Genomic DNA, 15,277 nt, shown 5'->3' with positions numbered 1-15,277 from the left:
TTGGAATGTTAATTAAAATATTTTTATAGATAATCTGCAAATTATAAGGTATTAAATGTAATATTTTAAACCTTTAAATTTTGTGTAATTTTTGATTAGATCACCACGAAAGAAAAGGTCCAGATCCCGGTCAGGATCTCGGAAGCGCAAGCATCGTAAACGTTCTCGTTCAAGGTCAAAAGAGAGAAAAAGGAAATCATCTCGATCTTACTCTAGCGAAAGACGCGCAAGGGAACGTGAAAAGGAACGTCAGAAAAAGGGTTTACCGCCTATCCGTTCTAAAACACTTAGTGGTATGTAATTATGAGAGGATTGCTGTGTAGCAAAGGTTTGCTTTTTTAAAGAAAAAACGTTTTTATTGAAAATGTCTCCTTGTAAACAAAATAATATATTCAAACAGCATTTTCATTATAACAAACCCAATGACAGTACAACCAACCCCATCTTAGTCCCAATATTCACCCCCGCCCCCCCCCCCCCCCCCCCCCCCAAAGAAAATCAAACTTAAACAAAACCTTAACCCAACTAAAAAGACTCTTTTCGCCCCCCCCCCCCCACCCCCCTCAAAACAGCTGATGGTCATCAGTTCCCTGAAAAAGGAGATGAAAGGTTGCCACCTTGAGTGGAACTCGACCAACGACCTCATGGTAAATTTGATCTTCTCTCGGTGCAAAAATTCCACCAAGCCCCCAACCAAGCCAAGGCTTTGGGCAGCTCCATGGACCTCCACCAGTGATTCCTACTCCGTCGCCAACAGCTGCTCATAAACCTCCAAAATCCTTCCCTCCCCAAACTCGGCCACAGACAGGACAGTGTCTATAACCAAGGACGACGGCACAAGAGGAAATGAAGGTAGATCCTACCCTTCAGAAATATGTTTCTATAACCTCTACAACCCCTCCCTCTCCCATGCCCTAAACGATGAATCTAAGTCAGATGGCACAAACCTATGGTACCTCCAAATTGGAACTAAGCTGCCTAAACTGATTCCAAACCCTTAAAATGGCTATCACCACCGGGCTAGAAGAGAATCTAGCTGGGGGAAAAGGGAGTGGTGCTGGAACCAGGACCCTCGAACTGTATCCTATGCACAAAACCACCTCTCTCTGCCTCCATAGAGCGTCTGGATGATCCTCAAACACCCCCACACCGTATCAATATTTGACGCCCAGTAATAATATAACTGGTTGCGTAATGCAAACTCCCCCACCCAACCACCACCACCGACTGCCTATTCCTCTGCAAAAACATCCTATGAACCCGAGGAGTATTACCAGCCCAAACAAAAGTAGCAATCAATTTGTTGACCCAGTAAAAGAAAGACTGGAGACCCTGAAACAAAAACCTCGGGAGAATATTCATCTTCACCATCTGTACCCTTCCCACTAAGATCAGAGGGAAGGCATCCCAGCTTTTCATATCTGTCGTCACCCCATCTGCCAAACTAGAAAAGTTACATTTATGAAGTGTGGCCCAGTCATTGGCCACTCAGATACCGGAAGCTAGTCTTGGCCGGATGAAACGGCAGCTTGGAGAAAAGTCACTCTTGTACCCTGAAAAGGAGCCAAACTTCTGAGCAGCTCCTTTATCTCCCCCACATTGGAAAGGAGGTTTGTAATATATAATAGATCGTCCGCATATAAGAACACCCTATGCTCCCTCCTCCCACTCTCTATCCAATGGCCAACGGCTCGATTGCTAATGCAATCCTGTCTTGCACCCCTGTTTAGTTGGAAATATCCAGAAATCAGGGCATCAGTACATACACTCCCAGTGGGGGCCCTATATAAATTTTGGCCCTACCCCAAACCGCCCCAGGATCTGAGAGGTACTCCCACTCAAACCTATCAAACGCCTCCTCCACATCCATCACCTCTGGTTTGAACTCTAAGTAGGGCGACAACAGAACATTTAACAATCTCCCCAAATTGACCAACAACTGCTGGCCCTTAAATCCAGTCAGCTGCTCTGAAATCACCGCCGGCAGGTAGGGTTCCAACCTCATTGACAACACCATAGCCAACAACTTGGCATAAGCATTTAACAATGAGATAGGCCGATGCAACCCACATCCCAAGGGATCCTCATCCTTCTTCAGGAACAAGAAAATCGACACCTGCGTCAGTGTGGCCGGCATCACCCCAGGGACGTGGAATCATTAAACATATCTAGCAGAAATGGGGAAACTGACCAGCAAACTTTTCAATGGGAACCCATCCAACCTGCGATAGAAAAACTCAAACACCTCATTAACCTTCTCTGGGGGCAGCAACTATCCTGTCACGCGAGTCCCCGACCTACCCTATCTCCAAGGGAACTGCCTGCTGCCCCAGCTGGTGAGCCAACAAACAACTGGCTCTCTCCCCGTGCTGATAGTAAGTCCCCTTCCAGTGACACAGCTGGATCACTGCCTTACCCGTTGTCAGCAACTCAAACTACATATGCAACTTCTTTCTATCTGCCAATAACGCGGCGTCGGTGATTTGAGTACAAAGAGCAAAGAAAAATTACAGCACAGGAACAGGCCCTTCGGCCCTCCAAGCCTGCGCCGATCCAGATCCTCTATCTAAAACTGTCGCCTATTTTCTAAGGATCTGTATCCCTCTGCTCCCTACCCATTCATGTATCTGTCTAGATGCATCTTAAATGATGCTATTATGCCCGCCTCTACCACCTCCACCGGCAATGCGTTCCAGGCACCCACCACCCTCTGAGTAAAGAACTTTCCACGCATATTTTGCTGAAACTTTTCCCCCTCACCTTGAACTCGTGACCCCTAGTAATTGAGTCCCCCACTCTGGGGGGGGGAAATAACTTCTTGCTATCCACCCTGTCTATACCTCTCATGATTTTGTAGACCTCAATGAGGTCCCCCTCAACCTCCGTCTTTCTAATCAAAATAATCCTAATCTACTCAACCTCTCTTCATAGCTAGCGCCCTCCATACCAGGCCACATCCTGGTGAACCTCCTCTGCACCGTCTCCAAAGCATCCACATCCTTTTGGTAATGTGGCGACCAGAACTGCACGCAGTATTCCAAATGTGGCCGAACCAAAGTCTTATACAACTATAACATGACCTGCCAACTCTTGTACTCCATACTCCTTCCAATGAAGGAAAGCATGCCGTTTGCCTTCTTGACCGTTCTATCGACCTGCGCAGCCACCTTCAGGGTACAATGGACCTGAACACCCAGATCTCTCTGTACATCAATTTTCCCCAGGGCTTTTTCATTTACCGTATAGTTCGCTCTTGAATTGGATCTTCCAAAATGCATCACCTCACATTTGCCCGGATTGAACTCCATCTGCCATTTCTCCACCCAACTCTCCAATCTATCTATATTCTGCTGTATTCTGACGGTCCCCTGCACTATCTGCTACTCCACCAATCTTGGTGTCATCTGCAAACTTGCTAATCAGACCACCTATACCTTCCTCCAGATCATTTATGTATATCACAAACAACAGTGGTCCCAGCACTGATCCTTGTGGAACACCACTGGTCACAGTTCTCCATTTGAGAAACTCCCTTCCACTGCTACTCTGTCTCCTGTTGCCCAGCCAATTCTTTATCCATTTTGCTAGTACACCCTGGACCCCATGAGACTTCACTTTTTCCATCAGTCTACCATGGGGAACCTTATCAAATGCCTTACTGAAGTTCATGTATATGATATCTACAGCCCTTCCCTCATCAATCAACTTTGTCACCTCCTCAAAGAATTCTATTAAGTTGGTAAGACATGACCTTCCCTGCATAAAACTATGTTGCCTATCACTGATAAGCCCATTTTCTTCCAAATGGGAATAGATCCTATCCCTCAGTATCTTCTCCAGCAGCTTCCCTACCACTGACGTCAGGCTCACCGGTCTATAATTATCTGAATTATCCCTGCTACCCAAGGGGACAGCATTAGCAATTCTCCAGTCCTCCGGTACCTCACCCGTGTTCAAGGATGCTGCAAAGATATCTGTTAAGGCCCCAGCTATTTCCCCTCTCACTTCCCTCAGTAACCTGGGATAGATCCCATCCGGACCTGGGGACTTGTCCACCTGAATGCCTTTTAGAATACCCAACACATCCTCCCTCCTTATGCCGACCTGACCTAGAGTAATCAAACATCTATCCCTAACCTCAACATCCGTCATGTCCCTCTCCTCCGTGAATACTGATGCAAAGTACTCGTTAAGAATCTCACCCATTTTCTCTGACTCCACACATAACTTTCCTCCTTTGTCCTTGAGTGGGCCAACCCTTTCTCTAGTTACCCTCTTGCTCTTTGTATATGAATAAAAGGCTTTGGGATTTTCCTTAATCCTGTTTGCTAAAATTATTTCTTGACCCTTTTAGCCCTCTTGATTCCTCGTTTCAGATTGGTCCTACATTCCTGATATTCTTCCAAAGCTTCGTCTGTCTTCAGTCGCCTAGACGTTGTGTATGCTTCCTTTTTCCTCTTAGCTAGTCTCACAATTTCACCTGTCATCCATGGTTCCCTAATCTTGCCATTTCTATCCCTTTCACAGGAACATGTCTGTTCTGCACTCTAATCAACCTCTCTTTAAAAGCCTCCCATATATCAAATGTGGATTTACCTTCAAACAGCTGCTCCCAATCTACATTCCCCAGCTCCTGCTGAATTTTGGTATAGTTGGCCTTCCCCCAATTTAGCACTCTTCCTTTAGGACCACTCTCGTCTTTGTCCATGAGTATTCTAAAACTTGCGGAATTGTGATCACTATTCCCAAAGTAATCCCCGACTGAAACTTCAACCACCTGGCCGGGCTCATTCCCCAACACCAGGTCCAGCATGGCCCCTTCCCGAGTTGGACTATTTACATACTGCTCTAGAAAACCCTCCTGGATGCTCCTTACAAATTCTGCTCCATCTAGACCTCTGACACTAAGTGTATCCCAGTCAATGTTGGGAAAATTAAAATCTCCTATCACCACCACCCTGTTGCTCCTACATCTTTCCATAATCTGTTTACATATTTGTACCTCTATCTCACGCTCGCTGTTGGGAGGTCTGTAGTACAGCCCCAACATTGTTACTGCACCCTTCCTATTTCTGAGCTCTGCCCATATTGCCTCACTGCTCGAGTGCTCCATAGTGCCCTCCTTTAGCACAACTGTGATATCCTCTCTGACCAGTAATGCAACTCCTCCACCCCTTTTACCTCCCTCTGAAGCATCGATATCCTTGGATATTTAGTTGCCAATCATGCCCTTCCCTCAAGTAAGTCTCAGTAATAGCAATAACATCATACTCCCAGGTACTAATCCAAGCCTTACGTTCATCTTCCTTAACTACTACACTTCTTTTATTAAAACAAATGCACCTCAGACCACCAGTCCATTTGCGTTCCTCATCTGCTTCCTGCCTACTCTTCCACTTCGTCACGCTGACTTCATGATCTAGTTCCTTACAGGCTTTAGTTACTACCTCCTTACTGTCCACTAACAACCTCATTTGGTTCCCATCCCCCTGCCGCATTAGTTTAAACTCTCCCCAACACCGTTAGCAAAAGCACCTCCAAGGACATTGGTTCCAGTCCGGCCCAGGTGCAGACAGTCCAATTTGTAGTAGTCCCACCTCCCCCAGAACCGGTCCCAATATCCCAAAAATCTGATGCCCTCCCTCCTGCACCATCTCTCAAGCCACACATTCATCCTGCCTATTCTTTCATTTCTACTCTGACTACCACGTGGCACTGGTAGCAATCCTGAGATTACTACCTCCTGAGGTCCGACTTTTTAACTTGGCTCCTCACTCCCTAAATTCTGCTTGTAGGACCTCATCCCGTTTTTTACCTATATCATTGGTGCTATATGCACCACAACAACTGGCTGTTCACCCTCCCCCTTCAGAATGTTCTGCAGCCAATCTGAGACATCCCTGACCCGTGCACCTGGGAGGCAACATACCATTCTGGAGTCTCGTTTTCGATCAGAGAACCGCCTATCCACTCCCCTTACAATTGAATCAACTATGACTATAGCCCTTCCACTGTCTTTCCCGCCTTTCTGTACAGCAGAGCCAGCCATGGTGCCATGAGCCTGGCTACTGCTGCCTTCCCCTGGTGAGCCATCTCCCGCAACAGTATCCAAAACAGGGAGATGACCGCAGGGGACACCTGCACTGCCTTCCTGCTTTTTCTCTGCCTTTTGGTCACCCATTCCCTTTCTCCCTCAGCAATCCTAATCTGTGGTGTGACCAACTCGCTAAACGTGCTATCCATGACCACCTCAGCATCGCGGATGCTCCAAAGTGAGTCCATCCGCAGCTCCAGAGCCGTCATGTGGTCCAACAAGATCTGCGGCTGGACACACTTCCTGCATGTGAAGGAGCCAGGGACATCAGCCACGTCCCTGAGCTCCCACATTGAGCAAGAGGAGCATAACACGGATCTGAGATCTCCTGCCATTTTTAATCTTAAGATTAACTTAGTCCAACTATAATATCAAATAATTGATAAATTAAAAAGGAAAAAAAAATTGTTTCCAATGACACGATTAAAAAAAAAAATAGAAATAGAAAAACCGTATCTCATCAACACACGTTGGGGGGGTGGGGGGGGGGGGGGGGGGGGGGGGGAAGAAAAACTACTTACCAGTCACCAGCCAATCACCTGCTGGCTGTGACGTCATGGTTCAGCTTCTTTCTACTTCTACCTGCCCTCGAGTCTCCCTCTTGATCTTTACTCGGCTGGGATCCTTACAGTAATATTTTTTTGGTTAGAGGAGGAGGTAGGGAGGGAAACACTGAAGAAGTGTTTGGGGTTTAACTGTCACTTGACTGGTGGTCCACCCTGAGATTGGAGTCCACCCGCCTGTGCACCTTCCAGATTCATCCCCATGTGTCTTACAAGAGATTATATTGCCCCGCCCCCAACCAGTGTCTTCAGGGCCCCCGAAAGCGTGGACAGCAAGATTGCCTCGTTCTAGTTGAATGCAACATATTGCCCAATGGCAGAGGGCACCCGCTCACAAGAACTCTTATCTGTGAGCAACGCCGTGTCCCGTCTCCATTGGGGTCTCTGAGAGTGGCCCGGCTCCAACACCAGATCCTCAAAATGCGGAGCATGATCTGATATAACGATCGCTGAGTAACCTCCCCTCACCCCTGGGAGAACAGACCTACCCATCATGAAGGAGTCTATTCGGGAGTAGACCCTGTGGACATGAGGGAAAAAAAAAAACTGCTTAACCCTTGGAAACTTAACGTCCACTGGCCTGCTGCCGCCCCCATATGAACAGGAATAAATCCTTCACCACCCCTGATGGACTCAGAGACTTGGACTCCACCTATCCAGTTTAGGATCCAAAACACAGTCTCTCTCTCTCTCTCTCTCTCTCTCTCTCTCTCTCTCTCTCTCTCTCTCTCTCTCTCTCTCTCTCGCTCTCGCTCGCTCTCTCTCTCTCTCTAAAAATAAAACCTGATATTCCAGGTTAGCAACCGGAGTGGGGGCCTTTCAGTCCCTGAGCCCAAACAAAACAGAAACAAAACGCCCAAGATCATTACATTAGAACAAAGAACAACAAAAGGTGCAGCACAGGAACAGAGACCCTTTGGCCCTCCAAGCCTGTGTCGATCATGATGCCCTAACTTAAAAAAAAAAACCTTCTGCCCTTAAAAAAAAAACCCACCCCCATGGGAACAAGCTGCAGACATCCCCACCTTCTCTCCCACTAACCACCTATACTGCTAGCGGGGTGACCTCCCCGCACAGGTAAAAATCGAGGTCAACACAATTTATCAATGATCAACTCCCAGCCCAAACTAACTTTAATACAGAAACCTCGCGGAAAAACAGCACCCAGTACCCCTCCCCAAAACTAAAACTCAGCAGTGCAATATACAAACACGAACTTTGCCCAAAACGAACACCACCTACAAGTCCAAGCACAGCACCAAGCCCCCCTCCACATTACAAAAGTGCCCCACAAGATACAAATGCAGATGAACTTAACAATAAACAAACAAGAAATTCCATAATCCTCAAGCACTTTAGTTCACCCCCAGTCCATGCTTCCTGACGTACTCATTCGCATCTTCCGGCGCATCAAAATAATAGTCTCTGTCCTCTGAAGTTACCCCAAGACAAACCAAACCTTGCGACCGCAGCCGTGGCCTTATTAAACGCCGAATGCCTTCTCACCACCTTTGCCCCGATATCTTGGTATATTTTGATGGCATAGTCCTCCCATCTACAGTCTTTATGGTCCTTCGCCCATCTCCTGACCTGCTCCTTATCCAGGTATCGATAAACCTGACTGTGATTGCCTGAGGTGGCTCCCCCGATCTGGGCTTCTGCCTCGGCGATCTTTGGGTATAGTCCAACTCAGGAGGGTCAAGAAAACCACCTCCCCCACTAATGTTCTGAATATCTTGGACATCTAGTCTGTGGAGTTGGAGCCCTCCAGGCCCTGACGATTCTCAGGTTTTGCTGTCAGGAGGGGTTCTCCGGATCGTCAACCTTGGTCTTTAGCCTCCTCTGCCAGCACCACCATCTCTGCCTCCAAGGAGACAATCCAATCATTGTGGCCAGAGAGTTCCTCCTCAACCTCTGTACCGTCACCTTGCGTATCTCTATCCGCTGGCCCATCATGTCCATGGTCCCCCAAATTATGGTCAAATTACCCTCCATTGCCTTCTCCAGATCCTCAGTGACTGCTTGTCGGTGCTCTTAAATTCATTGGTCAGGAAACGAACCAACTTTTCGGTTGTCCACTGAGGGGCCACAAACAGTAGAAGCTGCCGCCATGCTCCCTTGCCTGACTTCTGCTTTGAACTACTTCTGCCGGACATTACTCTAACGAAAGGGCCAATTTCCTCCAGAAAATCACCCATAAACTGGGCAGAAAAGGCCAAAAAACAAGTACAATGTGTGACTGCCACAGTGGTTTACTTTTTTATTCAACACAGGACAGAAAATGCTTATAATACAACTTACTGCACACGTGGCATACTGTTGTGTGTTCTCGTAGAGTTTAATGAAGAGATTGAAATGAATTGTTTCCTCAATTATGTTCGTAGTTCACTGCGTCCCAGTCCTCCTCAACCTGATACTACAGTGTATGGCAATAGTTCATACGATGCAACATGCAATTGTCTGTATCAGGTATCATTGCATCAATTAGTCCATTATTTTATTAAAAACCCGTGCTTTACTGTAAAACCCCTAACATTTTTTGCAGATTTTTAAAAAAGACAGGAATGCAAAGGTGTAAAGATAATTGTTATTTGCTTGAAGTTTATTGAAATTGCACTGTAAATTAACAGATCTATTAATTAAAACATCTTAACACCACAAATTGATGAATCAGTATACTGTACAAGTGTACAAGAGAGATTGAGAAGATTCAAATTGAAAACTTTCCTGGACTTAACTTACCACCAAGGGACAGGCAATAGAAATGGTTTCTCAACTGTTATGTGGCACCTGTACATCAGGGTTGTTCAAAATCTGATCTGTTAGACACATGGAGAATTGGGAATCTAAATCAGTCTAATTGCATTTCTAGTTAGAATATAAAAAGAGTAATAGAAATTGTCATCAGGCATGTAGTCTCAACATTTATAATTTGAATGGCGTATGCATATCTATTTTCATGCATTTGTTGCTAAAAGAGTGAGGTGGAAAGCAAGTGCCAGAATTTTACTTTCTTGATTACTGAATGATGGTAGATGTTATGTGAAGCATATTTACCTGCATTGTTTGAGTGTATGTTGGATATTATCTAGAATAATGCATGTGATTGAAATGGCCTTAGCCATGACACTGACTAGTCTGCAATTTGTATGAGTCAACGCTACATATTTTAGTAGGCTAGCTGAAGAAAGATCGGTGACTTAGAGTAATGTTGGGTGGATGTTAGATGAAAATGAATTTATTGTTCCATATTTTATACCAATTCTTTATAACATTAAACCCTCACCCTAATGTGAAATATGAATAACATATTTCTCATTAAGTAAAACAGATTTATAGCCGAATGGGACTTTTCCAATTCAGGCCATTTACTTGCAAAAGAAAGACCAACATTTATCTTGTCATTTACAATTACAGCAAGCCTTAAAAGTGCTTTACAGCCAATTAAGTACTTTGGAATTGTAATCACATTTATTATTATAATGTAGGAAACTGAACAGTCACTTTGCTCACAGCAAACTTCCACAGAAGCAAACAGATAAGGGGAAATATTGATCAAGGCACCGGAGATAACTGTCCTCCTCAAAATAGTGTTGTGGGATCTTTTGGATCCACCTGAGACAGCAGATAGGCCTCTGTTTAAAATCTCATCAAGTGGGTGGCACGTCCGACAGTGCAGCACTCCCTCATTACTACACTGAAATGTCAGCCTTAATTTTTTTGCTCTTGTCCTGAAGCGTATTTGAATGCATAAGTTTCTGATTCAAAGAGAATGAACCGTGCCTGATATTGAATTGACTATGAACCAAAACTCAGTGCTAAATATGAATTAATATGACCAGGTTTAAGGAATAGCATCTCACTGGTAAAATTCCTACTATAACATATGAGGTGGTGTCAAATGCACATCATCTTCTCAGGTAGTGGCTTAATTTTTCCATTTTTGAAGTGTGGGCAGGATTGAGCTATTTGGTCAAATTTATTTACAGTTGAAAAAGTATATGGAAACAGATACCCTAATATCAGTTGTACAAAAGAGATGGATTAAGGGAATAGAGTTCCTACAATTTGTATAGGACTGCTAACTAACCCTGTATGTAAAATGTCCAAAAAGGGAAGATTCACTATTAGATCAAGTAATACATAGTTATGCGTACACAGCAGTGGAGTTATGAAAGTAAGTTATCAAGGAACATAAAACAGTAATATTTTACAGGCATGTAAATTAAACAAAAGAAAACTTTGGGGTAGGGATAGGACCATAAAAAGGGAAAGATAGGATAATATCACAGGTAACAGTGGAGAGCTAGCAGAAAGATTATTTAATTATTTCATTTTGATATTTGCCAGGGAAATAGAACAGGTAGACATGTCATTCAGTTATGAGTAATAAGACAAGTGCATTGAACAAAAAAAGGGGAATATATTGAATAAACAAACTGAAACGATAAAGCCCCTGCCCAGGTAGATTGTATCCTCATACTTGAAAATAATCTAGGCAAGAAATAGTACAGACATTACTGCATATATTTAATTCATTATTAAAAAAGGTTTAGTGCCAGAAGATGGACCAAAGCTAACATAATACCTATGTATGAAAAGGGAACACAACATGCCCAGGGTATCAAAAGTAGATGTTGTTTATCTGGATTTTATCTGGTGCCCCCAAAATAGACTAATAAATAAGGTTGGACAATATGGATTCAGGGAACATAGCAGAATAGATTGCTAACTGGCTTCAAGACACAAAGCTAAGAGTGGGAGTAAAGTCCAAAGTCATGCAGGTTAGGTGGATTGGCCATGATAAATTGCCCTTAGTGGCCAAGAAGGTTAGATGGGGTTATTGGGTTAAGGGGATAGGGTGGAAGTGAGGGCTTAAGTGGGTCGGTGCAGACTTGATGGGCCGAATGGCCTCCTTCTGCTGTATGTTCTATGTAAAGGGTAGTTATTCAGAATGGCAGAAGGTGGGACGAGGTGTTCCACAAGGATCAATACTGGGACCACTACTATTCACAATTTGCATAAACAATTTAGACTTCAGAATCAAAAGCACAATTTCTAAATTTATGACTGATACCAAGTCGGGGAGAATAGTCAATGCTTGGAAGGAGTGCACCAAATTACAGAAGACCATTCATAAACTTGCAGAATAGGCAAATCATTGGCAAATGAAGTTCAATGCAGATAATATGAGGTAGAACATTATGTTGTGAAGAATAGGGAGGCTACTTCTTACTTGAAAATTGCAAGTCTGGGTGAGGTAAAGGAACAAAGGGATTTGAGTGTAATTACGCTAATCACCAAGGTTACACCGCAGATCATTATTTTAAAAAAGCAAACCCAAGTCCTGGGCTTTATTACGAGAGGGCTAGAATTGAAAAGTTGAGAAATTATGCTGAACCTGTTTTGAACTTTGCAGTTCTGGGTGCCAAAAGTATTAATAGGATGTAGAGATGCTGGAGAGTTATGAGAATGTAAAGCTCACTACCACAGGGATTGACTGAAGTGAATAGTACACTTGCAATTAAGGATAAGTTAGAGAGGAGAAGGGACTCGTGGATTACGCTGATAGATTTGCATGGGGAAACATGGGAGGAGGTTCAAGTGGACCATAAACCCTGACAAGGATTGTTGGGTCGCTGGCCTGTTTCTGTGTCATATATCCTTTGCAATCCTATTAAAATGACCGCAAGATGCTAAAATAGCACTAGAATGAGAATTCATGCACAATATTCAACATTTCATTTTCAGAGTTGCTTTGTCGCCTGGACATCATATCTGTTCATTGAAACTGTCGTAGACCTTTTAAGTTTAGATAATTCATGTGGACATAGTCCTTTCAAAGTTAGTTTCTGCCACACTAGAACTGTAAACCAGCAATCAAAACTCCTGACATAACCACAGGGCTTTCATGTGATTTGTTACATTTAAATATGCAAATGTAACCTGCCAAACCACTTATTAATCTTCATCTTCTGGGACAGGTCTTCACATGATTATAATTAGAAATTATAACTCCATCTATCTGGCCACGTAATTAAAATAAACTGTTTTAACCATCAAAGCAACTGCAACCTGAAAGTGACATACCCAGGGAAATCACTCCTGGGTACATAGCAACTCTGCTACCCGTATCCTAATTTGTACCAAGTCCTGTTCACCTATCCCTTCTGTACTCTGTTATGATCAGGTATGTTCGGGTTGAATAACTCCCCTCTTTCCCTCCTCCTCCTCATTTGACCACAGCAGGTTTTCAAGTATAGTTTCCAATTCCATTAATGTTTAACTGTTTGCTGCTGAGACCATATAAAGCATCATTAGTCTTTGAAAAGCAAATGGGATACTTTCAATTGTACTTAAACTGGTCTCAGTTAAATAATAAAAATATGTTCTGACCTACACACAAGTTTGGACACACAAGTGGCATTGTCGTTGGCATTGCTGCCTCATAACTCCAGGGACCCGGGTTCGATTCTGTCCTTATGACTTTCTTTGTGGAGTTTGCACATTATCCCCATGTCTGTGTGGGTGTCCTCGGAGTGCTCCAGTTTCCTTCTGCAGATGTGCAGGTTAAATTGCCCCTTAGTGTCCAATGGTTAGGTGGGGTAACAGGGATAGGGTAGGGGATTGGGCCCAGGTAGGATGCTCTTTTGATGGACCAAATGGCCTACTTCTGCACAGTACGGATTCTGTGATCAGTTTATACACATTAAGTAATTTAAATTCCCCTTATGACACTCCTTAATACCTACCTCTTCAATCGAGTTTTGATTATCTGTCCTGATATTTCCTTGGTGTGGCTGCTGTTAAGCGCCTTGGGATGTTTTAAATTAATACAAGTTGTTGTATGTATGACGATTTGGACTTTGAACAGAGGAACTATGAAATTTGTCCAAAGCCTTGAGGTTTCTAAAACAGGGAGCTCCAATGTTTTCGCATGAGGGGCCAAATTTAAATTCTTTCTCACTCCCAAGACTGGTAAGCAAATTGTAGGAAGGCAATGCATTAGAAATTCAGGAATAGGAATGCTGTTCGGCCATTCAGCCTGTTGTGTCATTCTGTTAGATTTTAGCTGATCTGTTCCACAATTTCCTTTACCTGCCTTCAGTTTGTATCCCATGATGCCCTTCCCTAATAACAAAAACTGGCCATCTTAAGTCTTGAAAGCTCCAACTGGGCCCCAGCATCCACACACATTTGGGGGGGAGTGTTCCAGCTTTCCACTGCCCTTTGTGCTTCCTGATTTCAATCCTGAAGAGCCTAACTCTAAATTGAAAATCGTGCTTCCATGTTCTGGATTCTCCCGCCAGACAAAATAGTTTCTCTATTACCTCATCAACCCCTTTTATTTTAAAATCTCTGCAGTGTTATATTTGTTTGCTCCAGTGCCATTCCATCAGTACTCTATAAATCTGATGAGGAGATGCCGGCGTTGGACTGGGGTGGGCACAGTAAGAAGTCTTACAACACCATGTTAAAGTCCCAACAGGTTTGCTTCGAATCACTAGCTTTCGGAGCACAGATTCTTCATCAGGTGAATGAAGAGGTGGGTTCCACAAACGCATATATTGACAAATTAAATGATGCATGATGATACTTAGAATACGAGTCTTTGGAGGTAATTAAGCCTTTACAGGCAGTGTGACTGGAGAGAGGGATAATCATAGGTTAAAGAGGTGTGAATTGTCTCAAGCCAGGGCAGTTAGTAGGATTTCTCAAGCCCAGGGCAGATGGTTGGGGGGAGGGGGGGGGGGGGGGGGGGGGGGGGGGGGCGAATGTAATGAGACATGAATCCAAGGTCCCGGTTGAGGCCGTACTCGTGCATGCAGAACTTGTCTATCAGTTTCTGCTCGGCGATTCTGCATTGTCGCGCGTCCTGACGGCCTCCTTGGAGAACACTTACATGAAGACCAGAGGCTGAATGCCCTTGACTGCTGAAGTGTTCCCCGACTGGAAGGGAACATTCCTGCCTGGTGATAGTCGCGCGATGTCCATTCATCCATTGTTGTGGCGTCTGCATGGCCTCGCCAATGTACCACGCCTTGTTACATCCTTTCCTGCAGCGTATGAGGTAAACAACGTGGGCCGAGTTGCACAAGTATGTACTGCGTAACTGGTGGGTGGTGATCTCACGTGCAATGCTGGTACACATGTCGATGATCTGGCATGCCCTCCAGAGGTTGCCATGGCAAGGTTGTGTGGTGTCGTGGTCACTGTTCTGAAGGCTGGCTAGTTTGCTGCAAACAATCGTCTATTTCAGGTTGCGCGGTTGTTTGAAGGCAAGTAGTGGGGGTGGCCTTGGCAAGATGTTCATCTTCATTGGTGACTTGTTGAAGGCTGCAAAGACGTTGTCGTAGTTTCTCCACTCCGGGGAAGTACTGGATGACGAAGGGTACTGTGTCGGTTCTTTGTTTGTCCCTTGTTTGTCTTCTGAGGAGGTTGGTGTTTTTTTTGCTGTGGCGCGTTGGAACAGTTTTCGATGAGTCAAGCGCCATATCCTGTTCTTATGAGGACGTATTTCAGCATCTGTTGATGTCTGTTACGTTCCTCCTCGTCTAAGCAGATGCTGTGTATATGGACGGCTTGTCCATAGGGGGTGGCTTCTTTAATGTGAGCCATG

The 15,277-nt window shown here is 44.4% G+C and overlaps 1 protein-coding gene across 5 annotated transcripts in view; it reads left to right on the top strand.

Annotated features, from left to right (window-relative positions):
- The window catches only part of scaf8 (SR-related CTD-associated factor 8), a 381,141-nt gene that overhangs the window by 169,100 nt on the left and 196,764 nt on the right, over window positions 1-15,277 (top strand). For all 5 annotated transcript variants that reach the window (XR_005461998.1, XM_038808446.1, XM_038808444.1 and 2 more), the window contains one exon: window positions 100-293. Coding sequence is in view for 4 of the 5 variants with exons in the window: in XM_038808446.1 (XP_038664374.1) it covers window positions 100-293 (194 nt within the window). In the remaining variant the exon portion in view is untranslated. The remainder of the gene's footprint in view (window positions 1-99; window positions 294-15,277) is intronic.

This window comes from Scyliorhinus canicula, chromosome 1 (assembly GCF_902713615.1).
Source record: "Scyliorhinus canicula chromosome 1, sScyCan1.1, whole genome shotgun sequence".
Classification (NCBI taxonomy): Eukaryota; Metazoa; Chordata; class Chondrichthyes; order Carcharhiniformes; family Scyliorhinidae; genus Scyliorhinus; species Scyliorhinus canicula.
Note: the sequence above shows the minus strand (reverse complement) of the source record. Positions and strands in the feature narration are given on the sequence as shown.